The sequence below is a fragment of the Talpa occidentalis genome, unplaced genomic scaffold, assembly GCF_014898055.3.
Source record: "Talpa occidentalis isolate TD23 unplaced genomic scaffold, MPIMG_talOcc4v2.1 talOcc4.14, whole genome shotgun sequence".
In the NCBI taxonomy this organism is placed as follows: domain Eukaryota; kingdom Metazoa; phylum Chordata; class Mammalia; order Eulipotyphla; family Talpidae; genus Talpa; species Talpa occidentalis.
Window position 1 is genome coordinate 67,545,060 of NW_023601433.1, and position 14,680 is coordinate 67,559,739.

Consider the following 14,680-nt stretch of genomic DNA (forward strand, 5'->3'; position numbering starts at 1 on the left):
GGCCTTTGGAATTATGGGCAAAGAAGGACTTACAATGAAATGTAATTTTTACTTTAAGTAGGGACTGCTTTCGTCTGGACTCTTAGAACTCTGAAACAAACCCCATGAAATGAGAACAGTGTGGGGGAGCTGGATGCCCACCGTGGGCTCTCCCCTCGGGAGGAGTCCTCTAGCAAACAGCTCTCAGTGTGGTGCTGTGCCAGCCTGGGTGAGGGGCAGCGCAGTCAGCTTGCAGTCACTCTTCTGCCCCTTCTGATGTGGTCTGTCTAGTTCTGTGTGGGGTATGGAGTGCTTCAGCCTCGCCCACATGTTCTAGGAGTTTCTCGGTCCATAAATAGTTGTTTGTTGTTCTTGGGAGAGGAGCAAGTCAGGAGCAACATACCGCCATCTTGGTGGTGATGTCTCTGCGCCGGTTTCGTTTGGAGAGGATGGAGCTCTGGACCACGGGTGCCTTGCATGTCAGTGGACTCCAGCCGTCTGGGTGTGCTTTGTGCTTTGAACATCACTAATTTCATCTAAGCTCTGCTCATGAGTAGACTCAGTACAATGTACAGAGCTCTGTGCAGAGCCAACCCTGTGTTCAGAGCTTAGATAATCATTAGATAAGAGAGGAGCACACTCTGAAAATTGCCATGATGCAAGAAGAAAATAATCACAGTGGCAGTAAAAGGAAAAGTCCAGATATGATCATTAATGAGCATGTTAATAAAGTAGTATTCATCCTATGTAAAGGTGAAACTCCTCTTGTTTTTGCAGTCAGCTTTAATCAGAGGTACTTAAATGGGAGATCCAAATCTATTTAGTGGCTCCAGGATCTTGGTCTGATCAGAATCAGCTGTGGTGCTTTGCGCTCGCTCAGACTCTATCCCAGACTTAATTGCATCATTATATGCTGATCTGTGTAATTTGCTTCTAGTAATGAAGAATAAACAAGGAAAACTGGTTCTAGGCTTTTAACTTTATTCAGGAGTGAATTTTAGGTTCTGGAGAGATTTCCTTTTTTATACACAAATGGAAAGTATTTAATTCATAGATGACTTGTGATTAACTCCTTCGTCAGTTGTCAGTTCACCCTCCCCAAGTAATCTGCTCTAACAATGTATTACCTGCTATGCAGGTTTTTTTGTTTCTTAAAAATATGTCACTAGTCTTGGCTGTTTATTTGTATCAGCATCTTGGTGAAACTACACAGGTTTTATAGTTTTCTAAGTTAATTGGTGCTCTGTGTACCTTCCTCCCTCTTGCCATGAGACACCTGTTCTTCTGGGTCCCTGTTGTTGCTGGTTTGTGAGGAGCTGCTGCTCCGCTGGGCACTGACCCTGGCCTGGAAAAGGGCTCTCTGCAGGGAATGGGTTTCTCTCCGCTGGTTCCTGTCCAGACTTCTGTGCGTTAGTTCCTGGATGTGTGTGACGTCAGTGTCGTGGGGCAGGAGCAAACACTGGGAATGAGTGCCAAGAAAAGCAAGGTGCAAGTTGTCTTCTTAAGCAGTCTTTCAACCAGGTAGAAGAAAGGCGACCGCTGTAACTGGACTCGCTTCCAAGCAGACATAAGAGGCTCTTGGAATTATGGGCAAAAGGAGACTTACAATGAAATGTAATTTTGCTTTTAAAAGTAGGAAATGCACTTTCGTTTTGACTTTTAGAACTCTGATGGAAACTAACGTTACTTTCTTAGTTTACTTATTGAAAATGATACATGCAAGGATGACAGCATCTTCTGGTTTACTGCTATAAAGTAAAACGCGTCTTTCGAAATGAAATAGTTGTGAACTCTTGTAAACACTGGAAAATGATGCAACTTTAAGCAGCTTCATTAAGGTATAGCTTGCCTAAAACAAGCTCACTTGAGAATATATAAATCCTATGACTTTCAGAAACTTTTTAGATTAGATAATGATTACCACAATCCAGTTTTAATACATTTTCATACAGAAGCTGTTATATATTTTTTTAATATTTAAAAAATATTTATGCATACAAGAACTGGGGGTGGTGGTGAGAGGATTCACCAGAGACAGAGTGGGCAACAGAACAGGCAGACTGATTGAAACACACTGCTGAGGGGAGCAGCGGGACGGACAGGAGAGGTCTGCTGTGCCATGTGGGTAGCTCCCTGGCCAGCTGGGGATCAAACGTGCTGCAGAGGCTGGCGATAGCTTGATAGCACTGTGTCTTTAACCCTTGTGCCACCAGGGAGGCCCTGTTATATTTTTAAAGTAATTTTATGTGCCAACTGTTACGCCACTTCTATCTCATTCCTCACCTTGATGCTGGCATGGGGAAGAGGCTTCCCTGTCACACTGGCACCTTACTGGAAGGCAGAGCGCTGGAAGCACAGCGAGGCTATCTGTGAAATGTGAGTGTCTGTGCTTGTGACCACTCACAGTCCAGGCCCCCTTCGTTTGCAGAGCGGAATTCTACAAGTCCTCACACTTGTGCCCTCTCCCTGTCAGCCTCTCCAGTCTCCCTGCCTGGGTGGGCCTGGAGTCCCACGGCCACATGTAGACGCTGTCAGGGATTGAAGGGTCTGTCACCTCAGGTGCTTGTTACACTGGGAGGCACCAGTACGAGCAGGTTTTCCAAACCATAAATTGATGAAAATTTTTCCAAAAATTTGAGAACTAGAAAAAAAGCAATGAAACCTCCCTATTACCCATCATCCTTCTGGCATTTTTTCCTATTAAGCAGACACCTTTAATGATGTATGTTTTTTCTCATGTACTTTCCCAAAGAGTTAAATCCTCGCATACACCTAATTTTGTGGCCTGCTTTTCTCGCATAAAAAGTGACAAATACTTGCAAGATTTTAGCAATTTATTTTTGCTATAACTTAGTAATTTTCTGGGCCAATGTGCAGTTTACCCAAGTCAGAAACTTTCAGATTCTAGATGACAAGATTCAGTCACATCGTCTTTGTATGAAAATGCACTCTTCACCCGGAAAGGGTAGGTTCTGATCAGTTTCTTGGGTCCAAAGCTTGAAAGTTCCATTAGCAGGAAATTGCAGAAAAAGCCAGCATTAGTACCAAGGCCTTCTCTAGACACCATCTCAGGACGGACTGACAGGCGCAGGTGGTAGAAGGGGGATGGCGTGCATTTCACCAGACTGCTTGTCACAGCAAGAACTCCCTAAATGTCTGTCCTTGAAAGGGTCTCTGGGAATTAGGGGAGGAGAAAAGACAGGACAGGCCATGACAGGGCTGTGAAGTGAGGCAGATCATCGCACTGTGGACGAGGTGAGGTTCTGGGGTGAGGTTTCAAAAGGTACTAAATGGTCCCAGATTGTGAGGTCAGAAGAGTGTTGTGGGGGCCTCCCCGGTGGTGCAGTGGTTGAGTGCCGCGCTGTGAAGCTGTCCACAGCCTCTGCAGTGCTGGTTCGATCCCCGCCGGCCAGGGAGAACCCTACGTGGTGCGGTAGACCTCTCCTGCCTCACCCGCTGCTCCCCTCAGCAGTGTCTTCGCTCCATCTGCCTGTTCTGCTCCCTGCTCTGGCTCTGGTGAATCCTCTCACCCTCTCGCGCTTCTGACCTGTACCCCAGTTCTTATGTATAAAATAAATAAATAAATCTTTTAAAAAAAAAGGTGGTGTGGGTTTGCAAAAAAAATAAAAAGGTTATTGAAATCCTTCCAGAAGGCAGTTCCAGTAGTCAGTGACTGTGACAGTCAGATTATTGAAGGTTGAGGAAGGTAGCAAAGCATGAAGCCTGCAAGTTTAGAGAAAAGGCAGATGAGAGGGGAAGGGAGGGGTTGACGTCAGAAGGGCGAACGCACATTTTCTAGATGAGGGTCCATGAAGAGCAGCCCGGGCACCTGTACTGCATGGTGCCTCTTCACGAGCATCCTGTTCACTGAAAATCTCAAGTCTCATGAGCAGCTCCCAGCGGCTTGAATTCAATTTTCAGGTTTTGTTCCCAACACCAGATATTTCTGGTTTCTTTTGGATTGAGTCAATCTTAAACTTTGGCTAAAAGTGTAGCACCCACGTTCACCTGCTGCCTGGCTGACAGCTGCCCTGCCGACTTTGGGAAGCGAGAGTTCGGCCCAGCAGGCCGTTCGGAGGGCAGTGGAGCAGGCGCGGGGCTCGGGACACACCTCCTCATTCAGTCTCATACAAACCTGTGAGGTATGTTCTACTTTCCCCACTTTACAATGAGGAAATTGGGGCGCGGAGAGGCTGAGCAACCACTCAGCTGCCAAAGTGAACTGGTGTAAGTCAGAACACTATCCGGAAGTAGGAAGTTCTTGATGAAAATCCCAGATAAGATGAGGCCCTTAACCCCACATCCACTATGGAGGAGCAGGTAGATGGGATTACTCTCCAATGAGCCTGGCAGACAAGGTCCCCCGATTCTGGCCTCAGCCCTATGTCCAGCTCGGCTCCTGGCTCAAGTCCACTCCACGCTGTCCACTCCAGCAAAACCAAACGACGTGTTTCTTGACCTGTGATCTTAAGAGACCCGGGTCTTTCCCAGGCACAACAGGTAACTGGAAGCAGAGACCTGGCAGTGGGCCAAGTTGAACTTGGCCTGTTCCCAATCAGAAGCCATCGCTGCCCTTTGCCTGCCCTCTCCAGGGCGCACAGGGCCTGGCTCCCCACCACGGCCCCAGCGGGGATGTGCTGGTGCGGAGGGTGTGCTGGTGCGGAGAAGCAGTGCTGGGCAGCGAACGGAACTGCTGGTTAGGAGGATGGAGATTTTGAAGGCAGATTTCAGGGTGATGACTACATAGTTGGAAAAAGCAGGGGCTGTTTTAACCAAGTGGAGATGTGGGGAGCAGAGGGACCAAGAATCTTCATGCTTTGTCTTGCTTTTCAGTCTGAGAGTGACTTCTGATTTCTTCTTTCTCAGCGTGACCCAGAGAGGCAGGTTTTTGGACATTACAGACGCCCCAGGACTCAGGGCCAGAGCAGAGGGTCGTTTAGGCCAAGGGCCCCAGAGCGGGAGGACTGATCCTTGTCAGGTGAATGGAGGGCATGAAGTCACTGGTGGGGGGAAGGGAGCAGGAGAGGCTGAAGCGAGGCCCTCGGGCAGGGGGAGTGGAGCTGCAGGTGGGAGATGAAACTTCTGTGCAGGATTTGAGGAGGGGCTGAGAGCGCCTTGGTTTATTTTTTTGCATCCACGGCATCCCCAAGGGAACTGGGCGCTGCAGGAAGCTGGAAGGCTGCGCCCCACGCTGGTCATCTGAACCGACGAGGGTCCTGTGAGAGCAGACCTGGAAATGCCCCTGGGGTTCAGAAGAAGCATTTGGCGGGTGACTCGATCAGCAGCAGTCTGGGTAGCGCGTGGTGGCAACGGTCAGAGGGCGAGGAGGGCGCGTCCCGCGTTCCCTGGGCCAGGGCTTAGCCCCGAGTAGCACAGCAAAGTCACGCGCAGCCAGTGATGAAAGGGGTGACCTGAGGTTTGTGGCTGTGAACTCACAGCCTTGGGTTTTGACAGCGCCTTCTGAAGTCTACGATGAAAGCAAGACATTCACTTTTTTGCTGATCGAGTTAATTTGGTTTCCCTCAAATTCTGATTGATGCATCTGGTGTTTTTCCCTTGGCTCCCTCGACAAGCAGACGGATTAATTAGGAGACGACATTTTTGGCACCGCCGCTGTTCCTGTCCTGACAGTCTTTCTGGTTCTGCTGGTCTCCGCCGAGCAAGCACGGGCAGGTGACTGTGCAGCTGAGCTGCTCCCCTAGAAGCGTTTCTGAGCAAAGTGAGGTGCGCGGTTCCTCTACAGACTCTTGGCCCGATGCAGGGGCGCTCCTCGGAGCGCTGGAAGGAGCGCAAGACTAGAATCCACAGTGCAGGCTCCCCCCGCCCGGGTGAAGTGGGGACACCCGGGGGTGGGGGGCTCTGACATTGGTGCTTTGGAAGTTCCCCGTATGCCCAGGACGGAGTCAGTGGCACAAGGAGCCACGGTCCCCCTGGCCTGGTCCACTCTGGGCACCAGTCGCCTCCAAGCTGATGCGCCCCCCGCCCACTGTCTCTTCTGAATCCCGCTGCCCTCGGGGATGCCGCCGCCTTCCCTCCGCTCGCCAGAGCCGCGCGTGGACTCCCGCGCCTCCCGTGTGGCCTCGGCCGTCCTTGGTGGCTGGGAGCCAGGGGGCCTTGCCGGAAAGTGGCAGAAATGCTTAATCTCCGCTTTTATCATGGTCTCTGTGGGCTGCAAGCATTGCCACAGGCAGGATGATGACCCCGTAAAACGAGCCTTTCTGGCCTTGCTGAGCCCAAATGAGTCGCTTCTCAGTTTCTTCGCTTTCTAGTGATTTATGACCTACATTTAATGCCCCCATCGGAACAGTCTCTCCACCACTGCAGCGGGTTTTTGTTTTTTTTAAAGATTGATTGATTGATTGATTGATTGATGCATACATACATACAAGCACTGGGTACAGTCAGAAGCGCGGGAGGGTGAGGGAATTCACCAGAGCCAGAGCGGGGAGCAGAGCAGGCAGAAGGACCGAAGGACACTGCTGAGGGGAGCAGCGGGCGGCAGGAGAGGTCTGCGCGCCATGTGGGACCCTCCTCCGGTGGCCGGGGAGCAGCCGGGGATCAAACCGGCGCTGCAGAGGCTGCGGGCAGCTTCACAACCCAGCGCTCAACCGCTGCGCCACCGAGGAGGCCCTGCAGCGGGTTTTGGTTTAATTTTTGGAACCGATGTCCAATCTAAGACCAGGAAAAATACCCTAAAATACCCTAACAGGTTGGGGGGCCAGGCGGCGGCCCCGCCCTCCCCAGGCCTAGCGCACTGAGGAGTCCCCAGGCCCTTCTGCCCCCCCGGGGTGCCGGGCAGTTTTAGGATTAAAGCCACTTTGGCATCATCATAAGGATTATGAACTAAAGTCACTTACGGGTCCTTCCCAGGCCAGATTCCTTCTAGTCCCTGTTATGATAAGATAGTCCCCGGCTCAATTTCCACGTCCACTTCTGAAATTCCAGCCTTAACAGAACAGGGTAGCTCTTGTTTCAGTCAGAGAGAAAATTTCCAATAGGGAGTGAGTCTTTTTTTTTTTTTTTTTTTAGAATTTCTTTTTAAGATTTATTTATTTATGCATACAAGAGCTGGGGGACAGGTCGGAGATGCGGGGGTGGGGGGTGGTGAGAGGATTCACCAGAGACAGAGCGGGGAACAGAACAGGCAGACTGATGAAATACACTGCTGAGGGGAGCAGCGGGCGAGTCAGGAGAGGTCTGCTGCGCCATGTGGGTAGCTCCGTGGCTGGCCGGGGATCGAACTCGTGCTGCAGAGGCTACAGATTGCCTCATAGTGCCTCACAGTGCGGTGCTCAAGCTCCTGCGCCCCCAGGGAGGCCATCCAATAGGGCTTCTTAAGCCAAGCCTCTTAAAAAGGGAGCTAAGCTGTGGTCAGATGTCTGGAGAGATCTTCTGTGTCTTCTTTCCCGTAGTCACATCTTCCTCTGTGAAACAGATTGGATTCAAGATAATTTGGGATAAACAATTCGCTATTTTAGCTAAAAATTTACTCAATATTTCTGAGGAAGAACAGGAAATACACGACAGGGGCTGTTCGTTTCCTTTAGAGCTCAGGACATGCAGAGAGGAAGCCTGGTTGCGCTCCCGTCTGTCCTTTGTTTTGTGAAGCCAGATCAAGCAGAGCCGAGCCTGAGCGAGTGGAAGGCGCCTGAGGGGCGGTGCCGGCTCCGGGCTCTGAAGCCTGGCCTGGGGGCTGCCTGCTGCCCGCGCCTCTGCCCAGGAGGGTCGTGTGCTCCGTGCTGCTCCGCCGCGGCCTCTGGGCTTTGGCGGCGGGAGGAGCCAGCGGCCGTGAGAGGACGCGAACGGCCGGGCCGGGCTCTGCTGTTCCGTCTCCGCCCGTGGCCCCGGGAGGTGGCCGCGCTGGGCCTCCTTCCCCGTCTTCCAGTCCCTGCTGGGTTCTCCCCGGGAGTCAGGCGGCCGAAGGGGCTTCCCTTCCTCTGTGCCGCATGAAGCCATTCTTTTCCTCCCTCCGGACCAGCGGAAAATCATCGCGCCGCTGAGTTTGGCAGCGTGTTCAGGCAGCGCCCTCGTGAGTAACGGCCAAGGCCGCGGGCCAAGCAGTCACTCCAGCAGCTGCCCAGGACGGGCCGGGCGCGGGCGGCTTCCAGGCCGCGGGGCTGGGCTGCGGTTACAGGTGGAGCCGGGGGCTCGCAGGGAGAGCGGCCGGGTCAGCGCTGCCCGCGCACCTGACACTTGGCTTCCCCGCACCCCTGGGCCCGGGGGCACCCTGTGCAGGCGGCCAGCCTCCTCCCTGTGGGAGGACCGGGAGGCGGGGGCAAACCAGAAGGGAGGCTACACATAGGACTTCCGACTTGAGACGGTGCTACTCATTCTTTTTTTTTTTTAATAGAGGCATGTTTTTATTTATTTATTTATTTATCTATCTATCTATCTATTTATTTATTTACGCAAGCACTGGGTACAGTCAAACGCGGGAGGGCGAGAGAATTCACCAGAGCCAGAGCGGGGAGCAGAGCAGGCAGAAGGACCGAAGTACACTGCTGAGGGGAGCAGCGGGCGGCAGGAGAGGTCTGCGCGCCATGTGGGACCCTCCTCCTGTGGCCGGGGAGCAGCCGGGGATCGAACCAGCACTGCAGAGTCTGCGGGCAGCTTCGCAACCCAGCGCTTAACCGCTGCGCCACCGGGGAGGCCCGGTGCTCCTCATTCTTCAGCCCATTATTTGGAAGACTGTATTTTAGGACCATTTAGGGGAGGGGGCTTTAAAATCTAGGATGGAGAAACAGTGTGTGCTCTCCCAAATGGCTCACTCTGACAGTTCAGTCATTGCAGCTGCTCAGGCGACTCCCCCACCCTCACCTCAGCCTCCTGTCACAGAGGGAGGCGGCCTGGCGGCCTTTGGTGGGGAGTAAAGGGCTGTGATCACAGTGGCCAGAAGAGCCCGCTGCAGGTGGCCCCTGTGCCTCAGTGTCTCCTGGGTAGCTGTGCGCCACAGCTGCAGGGCAGGTCAGCACAACCCCTGTGTTTCTGGGGCTTTCTAAGCCCAAAACCAAGTGAATGCCGAAGTCCCTTAGCCGCACGCCCTTCCTCTCGGAGGTTAGCATCCCTCCAGGTCCTGGGGTCAGCCACCTCTGAGCATCTCCCGAGGCGGGACCGCAGAGCATGTGTCCAAGTTGGATGTGTTGAGACAGGAGTAAACTGAGGCTGTTCTGGGCAACTTGGGACATATTGTCACCCCATGGACACAGAACACTGCTCTCAACAGTCCCCTTGGAATTTTCAAGAAAACTCCTAACCGCTGAAATGCGCCCTAACTACAGCAAACACTGCGCTGATATTTGGTTGGGAATGGCACGCGTCCAGAAGAGTCCTGAGGCACCTTTAAAGCATCCCAAGGCAGTTGCAGTGGAAAGATTATAATTTCAGTCTAAATTGAGAAGGGACTCTGAAAACACCAGACCCTTCGGTTGCAAAATTCCAGCTGAAACAAGACCCCCTCAGGGATGGATGTTTGTGGAGGACGCGGCCACAGGCCAGGGGAGTGTGAGGGGTTTCTAGGTAGTTCCCACGGTGTTTCACAGAAGAGCTGGATTAGATACTGACCGTGTAAGCAAAGTGGTCTACAGATGACCCGCCCCCCATTTTTAATAGCAATTTGTGAGGCGCAGCCCAGCAGCGCCACTCCTAGAGGCGGGGTCAGTGCCCAGCACAGAGAGGAGAGCAGGCTGCTGGGCCAGACCCTGTCCCAACCGTCAGGATAAATGAGACATGTGATGGATTTTAAAAAATGGGTGTGATAAATGGTTTTAAAAATTGGTAGCTGTTAAGATTTTGCCGCAGAGAAAATCTAGATCTCATAAGGCTACAAGACCCAGTCGACCAGGAGGATGAGGGCAAGGCCCAGGAGCCTCCTGGCCGCCTCACAAGGGCTGAGGAAGCGGCGGCCCGGCCCAGCGGGTGCCCAGGGACAGCCCGAGGCCTCCCGGTCCAGGGACAGACGCCGCGCTGGCCGAGCGCCGCTGTGTCCGGGCAGGGAGGACGTGGCCGCAGGGAACGGGACATCCTGGGGCTGGGCCTCCCCGGCCCCGGCCTCCTTCCCAACCAGCAGGTCCCCCAGCCATGGAGACGTTTGCACAGCAGCCCCCTCCTCGCTCACTGGATTTGATCTGGGAGTCAAACGGGGGGTCCTTGGGCTCCAGCCGTGTGTGAGGAAGAAGAGGCAGATGCCACGCGAGCCTGGGGGCACGGAGGGCACCTTCAGAGGCAGCCGGGAGGAGCAGGCGGAGGAGCAGTGCGGCAGCGCCTGGCAAGCCCTTTCCTGAGGCAGCTGAGCACCCGGCGCTGTCCGGACAGGTGGGCTCAGGGCGCTCAACGAACTAGTCCAGGGCCCTGCCGCAGGCCACGTGCCAGCTTCCCCTCGCCACCCGTGTGCCCAGAGCGCCGCACGAGCCCTCCGGAGGCGGCACCAGGATAAACACGACAGCGCAGGGTGTGAACCTTTCTGGGTGGAGACCCCGGAGCACCTCATGAAAGCGCGGGCCCTCGCCCAGAAAACCACACACCCCAAAACCCAACATTGCCTACTCTTTGTGCTCCCAACCTGGGGGAGCCTGAGTGGAGACCCAGGAGGCCCCAAGCAGGGAAGGCCGGCCCGCGGGTGGGATGGGGTCAGCGCTGCTCACCGCCCCAAGGGGCACTGAGAACGTGGCGAGGAGCGCGGTGGCCGGGCGGGCCAGGAACCTGCATCACTGGGGACAAGTCACAAGGTCTGACACAACCTGATTTTTTTTTTTTTAATCACGGTCACAAACTGCAGCAGAGTTATTCCGTTTTTCCAGCTGAGAAATCGGTCACAAAGGACACAAAGTGCCTGATGTCGCTCAGCTCAGCCTTGGCAGGGGTAAGGCCAAAGGGATGGCTTGGGGAGCCCTCCTCTGGGGCCCGGGAAGGGGGCAGCGAGGGGCTGGCTGTGCGGTGGCTCCTCTCCTCTCGGAGGCGCCTGCGCTTTCTTGGCCATGGCCTTGCTCAAGTGAACCCGCGGGGCTCCTGGGCGCTGGCTCTGGACCCGCCCACCCAGGCCCACGAACACGGCGGCTCCCACAGGCAGCAGTCAAGCAGGAAGGGCTCTCCCTGGCTCCTGTGGAGGGAGCTGGTCCTCGGCACCAAAGGCCTGTCCGTAGGAAACCACGAAGGAGCTTTATGTTCTTAAGGAGTATGGAGGAGGCTGGCAAGTGACTGAGGGGGGCGTCATTGGCACCCAGAGAGCGTCATCAGGGGATCTGGGTGTGCGGGGACACCCAGTTCGTGGCCCTGTAAGCAGAAAGGGTGACTGAACGGAAAAGGCTCACAGGCCGCCGCGGGCCTGGGGAGCGGGCAGCACGAGACAGGCCTGGAGCTAGAACCAGCCGAGCTGGCCGGGCCCTGGGGGCAGCAGCGCACGCACCTTCTCCCCGCGGGCTCCCTCCACGCGCCACCTCCTGGAGAGGCTTCCTTGGGGAAGGGGAGGCGGCTGGCGCCACAGCAAGGCAGTGATGGCATCGCAGCCCCACGAGCTCCGCAGGGAAGCTCAGGAGAGAGGCTGCTGGCTCTGGCGGCCTCCCGAGGCTGGCTCAGCTCTGGTGCGTTCTTGCTGGTGAGTGTGGGCACGTGACTGGGGCGACGGCCCCACTTCCTGTCCCCTCCACGCTCGTGCCCGCGGGACAGAGCTGACCCGCTGCCTCCCTTCCTGACTGGACGGAGCTGCTGCCCTACAACTCAGGTCGTGATCAGATGAGCACCGGGCCAGATGCTTGGTAACTGGCTGTTCCTGTTCAAGTGCCTTTTCGCAGGCCTGGAGGAGGCGCGTCTCCCCAGGTCCCACTCGGGTTGTGTCGCGACTCTGGCTTCTCGCTGCTCAGCCGCCTCTGCAGGCGAAGGAAGCGCTGGAAGGGCTGGAGGGCGCGGGGCTGGCTCAGGCCACCTCAGCTCTTCTCCAGGAGACTGGAACCTCCTTTCAATCCTTAGAAAGATGACGTCTTTATAGATGTTGTATTAAATCGCTTCCCTCAACTATGCTCTGATTACCCTTATGGTCCCTAAGGTTAGGGAATTTATACCAGCAAATTATGCCGAGCCCTGAGAAAATGACGGAAGATTTGAAAAGGAACACCCCGCCGACGGGGACAGAGCAAGGACAAGCAACCAGATCAGCAGGTGTGGAGCCGGCCACGCCAGGTCGGCACCTTCCTCGCCTGCCAGTGCAGCGCCAGCCTTGCTGCTGCTTTTCTCCCCGAGCGCCTGCATCCTGCTGCCAGTGACCTCATTAACTGGGTGGGCTCTCTGGTCAAAGAAATGCAGCAAGCTGTAATTCTTATGTATTCGTTCACGCAAATCTTCCCTCAAAATCATCTATTCGCTTGACTGAAAACAGGATTCGGACTGTTCTCCAGGAAATGAAACCTGGCAGTGATGAGAAAATAATCTGTAAAATAGCCTAATCATTTCCCCCTTAACACAGCATTTAAACACTTTAGCACAACATTTATTTTAAATTTTTATTATTTTTTTTTTTACTAAGGCACATGATGAATAGAAATACTGAGGTACAAAACGCAAGTTTCTGCGTAAGATTTTTAAAATCATCATTTTGGAAAATGAAGGTGAACATCATCTTCCAGAACATTCAGCTTTTAGCTTGTTTTTTCTTTTGGACCAGTTCAACCAGCAACTTGTATCTAGCGATACAGTCTTCCTGCAGGAAGAGAAAAAGAGACGTGAGATAATTACTCCACAAGTCAGCGTGATCGTCTTGGGGTGAGCCTGCTGGGCTCTTTGCTGGGCATGCCCCATGCTAAAGAGGAGGTGTCATGTCCATTCACTTGGCACAGAACCTGCCCGGCATTTCCTAGGTGAGTCCTGCTGATGGCGGGCAGATGAGGCCAGCCAGGGGCAGCCCAGGGGCAGAACGGCGCGATGGGGGCGGGGCTGGTCCAGCCATTTATCCTTGTCACGATTACTACTACGACATTCAACTTGCTAACTGCAGTTATTATGCTAACATTTCACTATTTCATCACAGCATGTCACTTCAGAGAAACCAAAAAAACTTGAGGCCGGGTATTAACATAATTCTCATTGGGATTTGTCTCTTCCCAAGGGTCCGCTGGAAGGTCCCTCGGGTGGGTGCATCGGTGCAGCCCCCCAGGGCCTGGTGGGAATGAGACAGAAGCCTCCCTCCTGCTTGGGAAGGCTCAGAGCTCCCTGCCCAGGTCCCAGCTGCCTGCAGCTCGCACCCTTGCGGGAGGGGACTCATGACTGGAGCGGAGGTTTCTCAGGTTTCTTCAGGTGCTTTCCAGAATCCATTTCTGATTCTGTTCAAAAAATACTTGCTGCAATGGCCCTGTCAGCCTCCTGTAACGCACGGTGTGGTGCAGACTGGTTTCCACTCTGCAGCAGATGATTGGCAGCTGCCTTGGGCAGAGACTGTTCATTCTCTTCCCAGATTGCAGCTGTGGTGGATGAGTCTCTTCTTACCACTGCCTTTCTAGTATCCTGGAAGACTACCTGCCTGCAGTCTAAAATACCAGCCTGGCCTTAATGGCTCTGCTGCCACTGGTGCCCACTGCTGGACCCCAGAGGCAGCCAGTACCGCACCTGACCCAGCAGACAGGGGCTCTGTGCTCTGGGAAACAAGCCTGTCATGAATCCAGCCTGGCATCTAGCTCAGCAAAGACTCCTCCGTGAGGCCCAGGACTCCCCATGGCTCCCATCCACTCACAGGGTGCCGTTCCACAGCAGGTGCCCCTCCTGGACCTCATTCTAAACTCAAGGCTCAGCGGGAACACCTGCAGGACAATACACGTGCTGCCCGGTTCTGGTGGAAGCAGGAAGGTTTCTGAACCCCAAGGCAATGAGTTTTGAGTGTTCTTTCTTAGGAATTCACAGTTCCAGCTCCTTCATTTTAAGCCAGTGTCAATTCATCACACATGAAATGCCTGTGTCCTGACAGATGCTAGAGAAATTCAGGGAAAATAATTACGTTTGGCAAACCAGTTGGAGAGACTTGGAGAATCTGTGATTCTCCAATAGATCAACTGTTAATAGTTTATTTTTCTCCCCGGGAATTCTCAGCTTCATCATTTTAAAGTAGGTGATAGATAACCAGGCCTGAACACACAGGGACATTCATGGCCACAAGCTAGATTTTCCAACATAGAATTTCAATTAAAAAAAATGTAAATGAACATCAATGTGCCCAGAGGCTACAGAGTAGTAGGCACAGAAGGCAGAAGAGATTGGTTCTTCTGATTTCTCAGCCATCCTGGTGCCTCAGCCTAAGAGGAGAGCTTCAAGGAATGAAGCCCGGGAGAGTGTGTGTCAAGAAAGGGCCACGTTGCACAGCACACACTGCAGCGCCACAGCCCCACACCGTCAGAGCAGGAGGCGAAGACCCGGGTCGGGGGTGGTTCCTACAGGGACACTCCGCCAACCCTCCTATCTGAGTCTTTTATTTGAGTTATCTGCAGATGTATTTAAGCAGATACTGAGAGCTGTAAACAGGGAAAAGGTAATTATAAACAGCCAAGGTTACAGAGGATGAGCTGAATCCTAAGTGTCACTCTGATCCCGCCCCCACTCGCAGAGATGGTGGCCAGGGAGCGAGGCGCTGCTGCTGAGCCCGCGCAGTCTACCTGATCACGGCGCCCACCACCACACACAGCCCTTGTCAGAGCGACTGCAACGCTACAGGTTGTGATTTTATGAG

General features: G+C 53.9%; 1 protein-coding gene across 2 annotated transcripts in view; it reads right to left on the reverse strand.

Annotated features, from left to right (window-relative positions):
• Positions 1-12,451: 12,451 nt before the first annotated feature.
• DNAJC1 (DnaJ heat shock protein family (Hsp40) member C1) overlaps positions 12,452-14,680 on the reverse strand; it is a 123,790-nt gene continuing 121,561 nt past the window's right edge. For both annotated transcript variants that reach the window (XM_054695137.1, XM_037510694.2), the window contains exon 12: positions 12,452-12,667. In XM_054695137.1, coding sequence (XP_054551112.1) covers positions 12,599-12,667 — 69 coding nt within the window. In that variant the 3' untranslated portion in view covers positions 12,452-12,598. The remainder of the gene's footprint in view (positions 12,668-14,680) is intronic.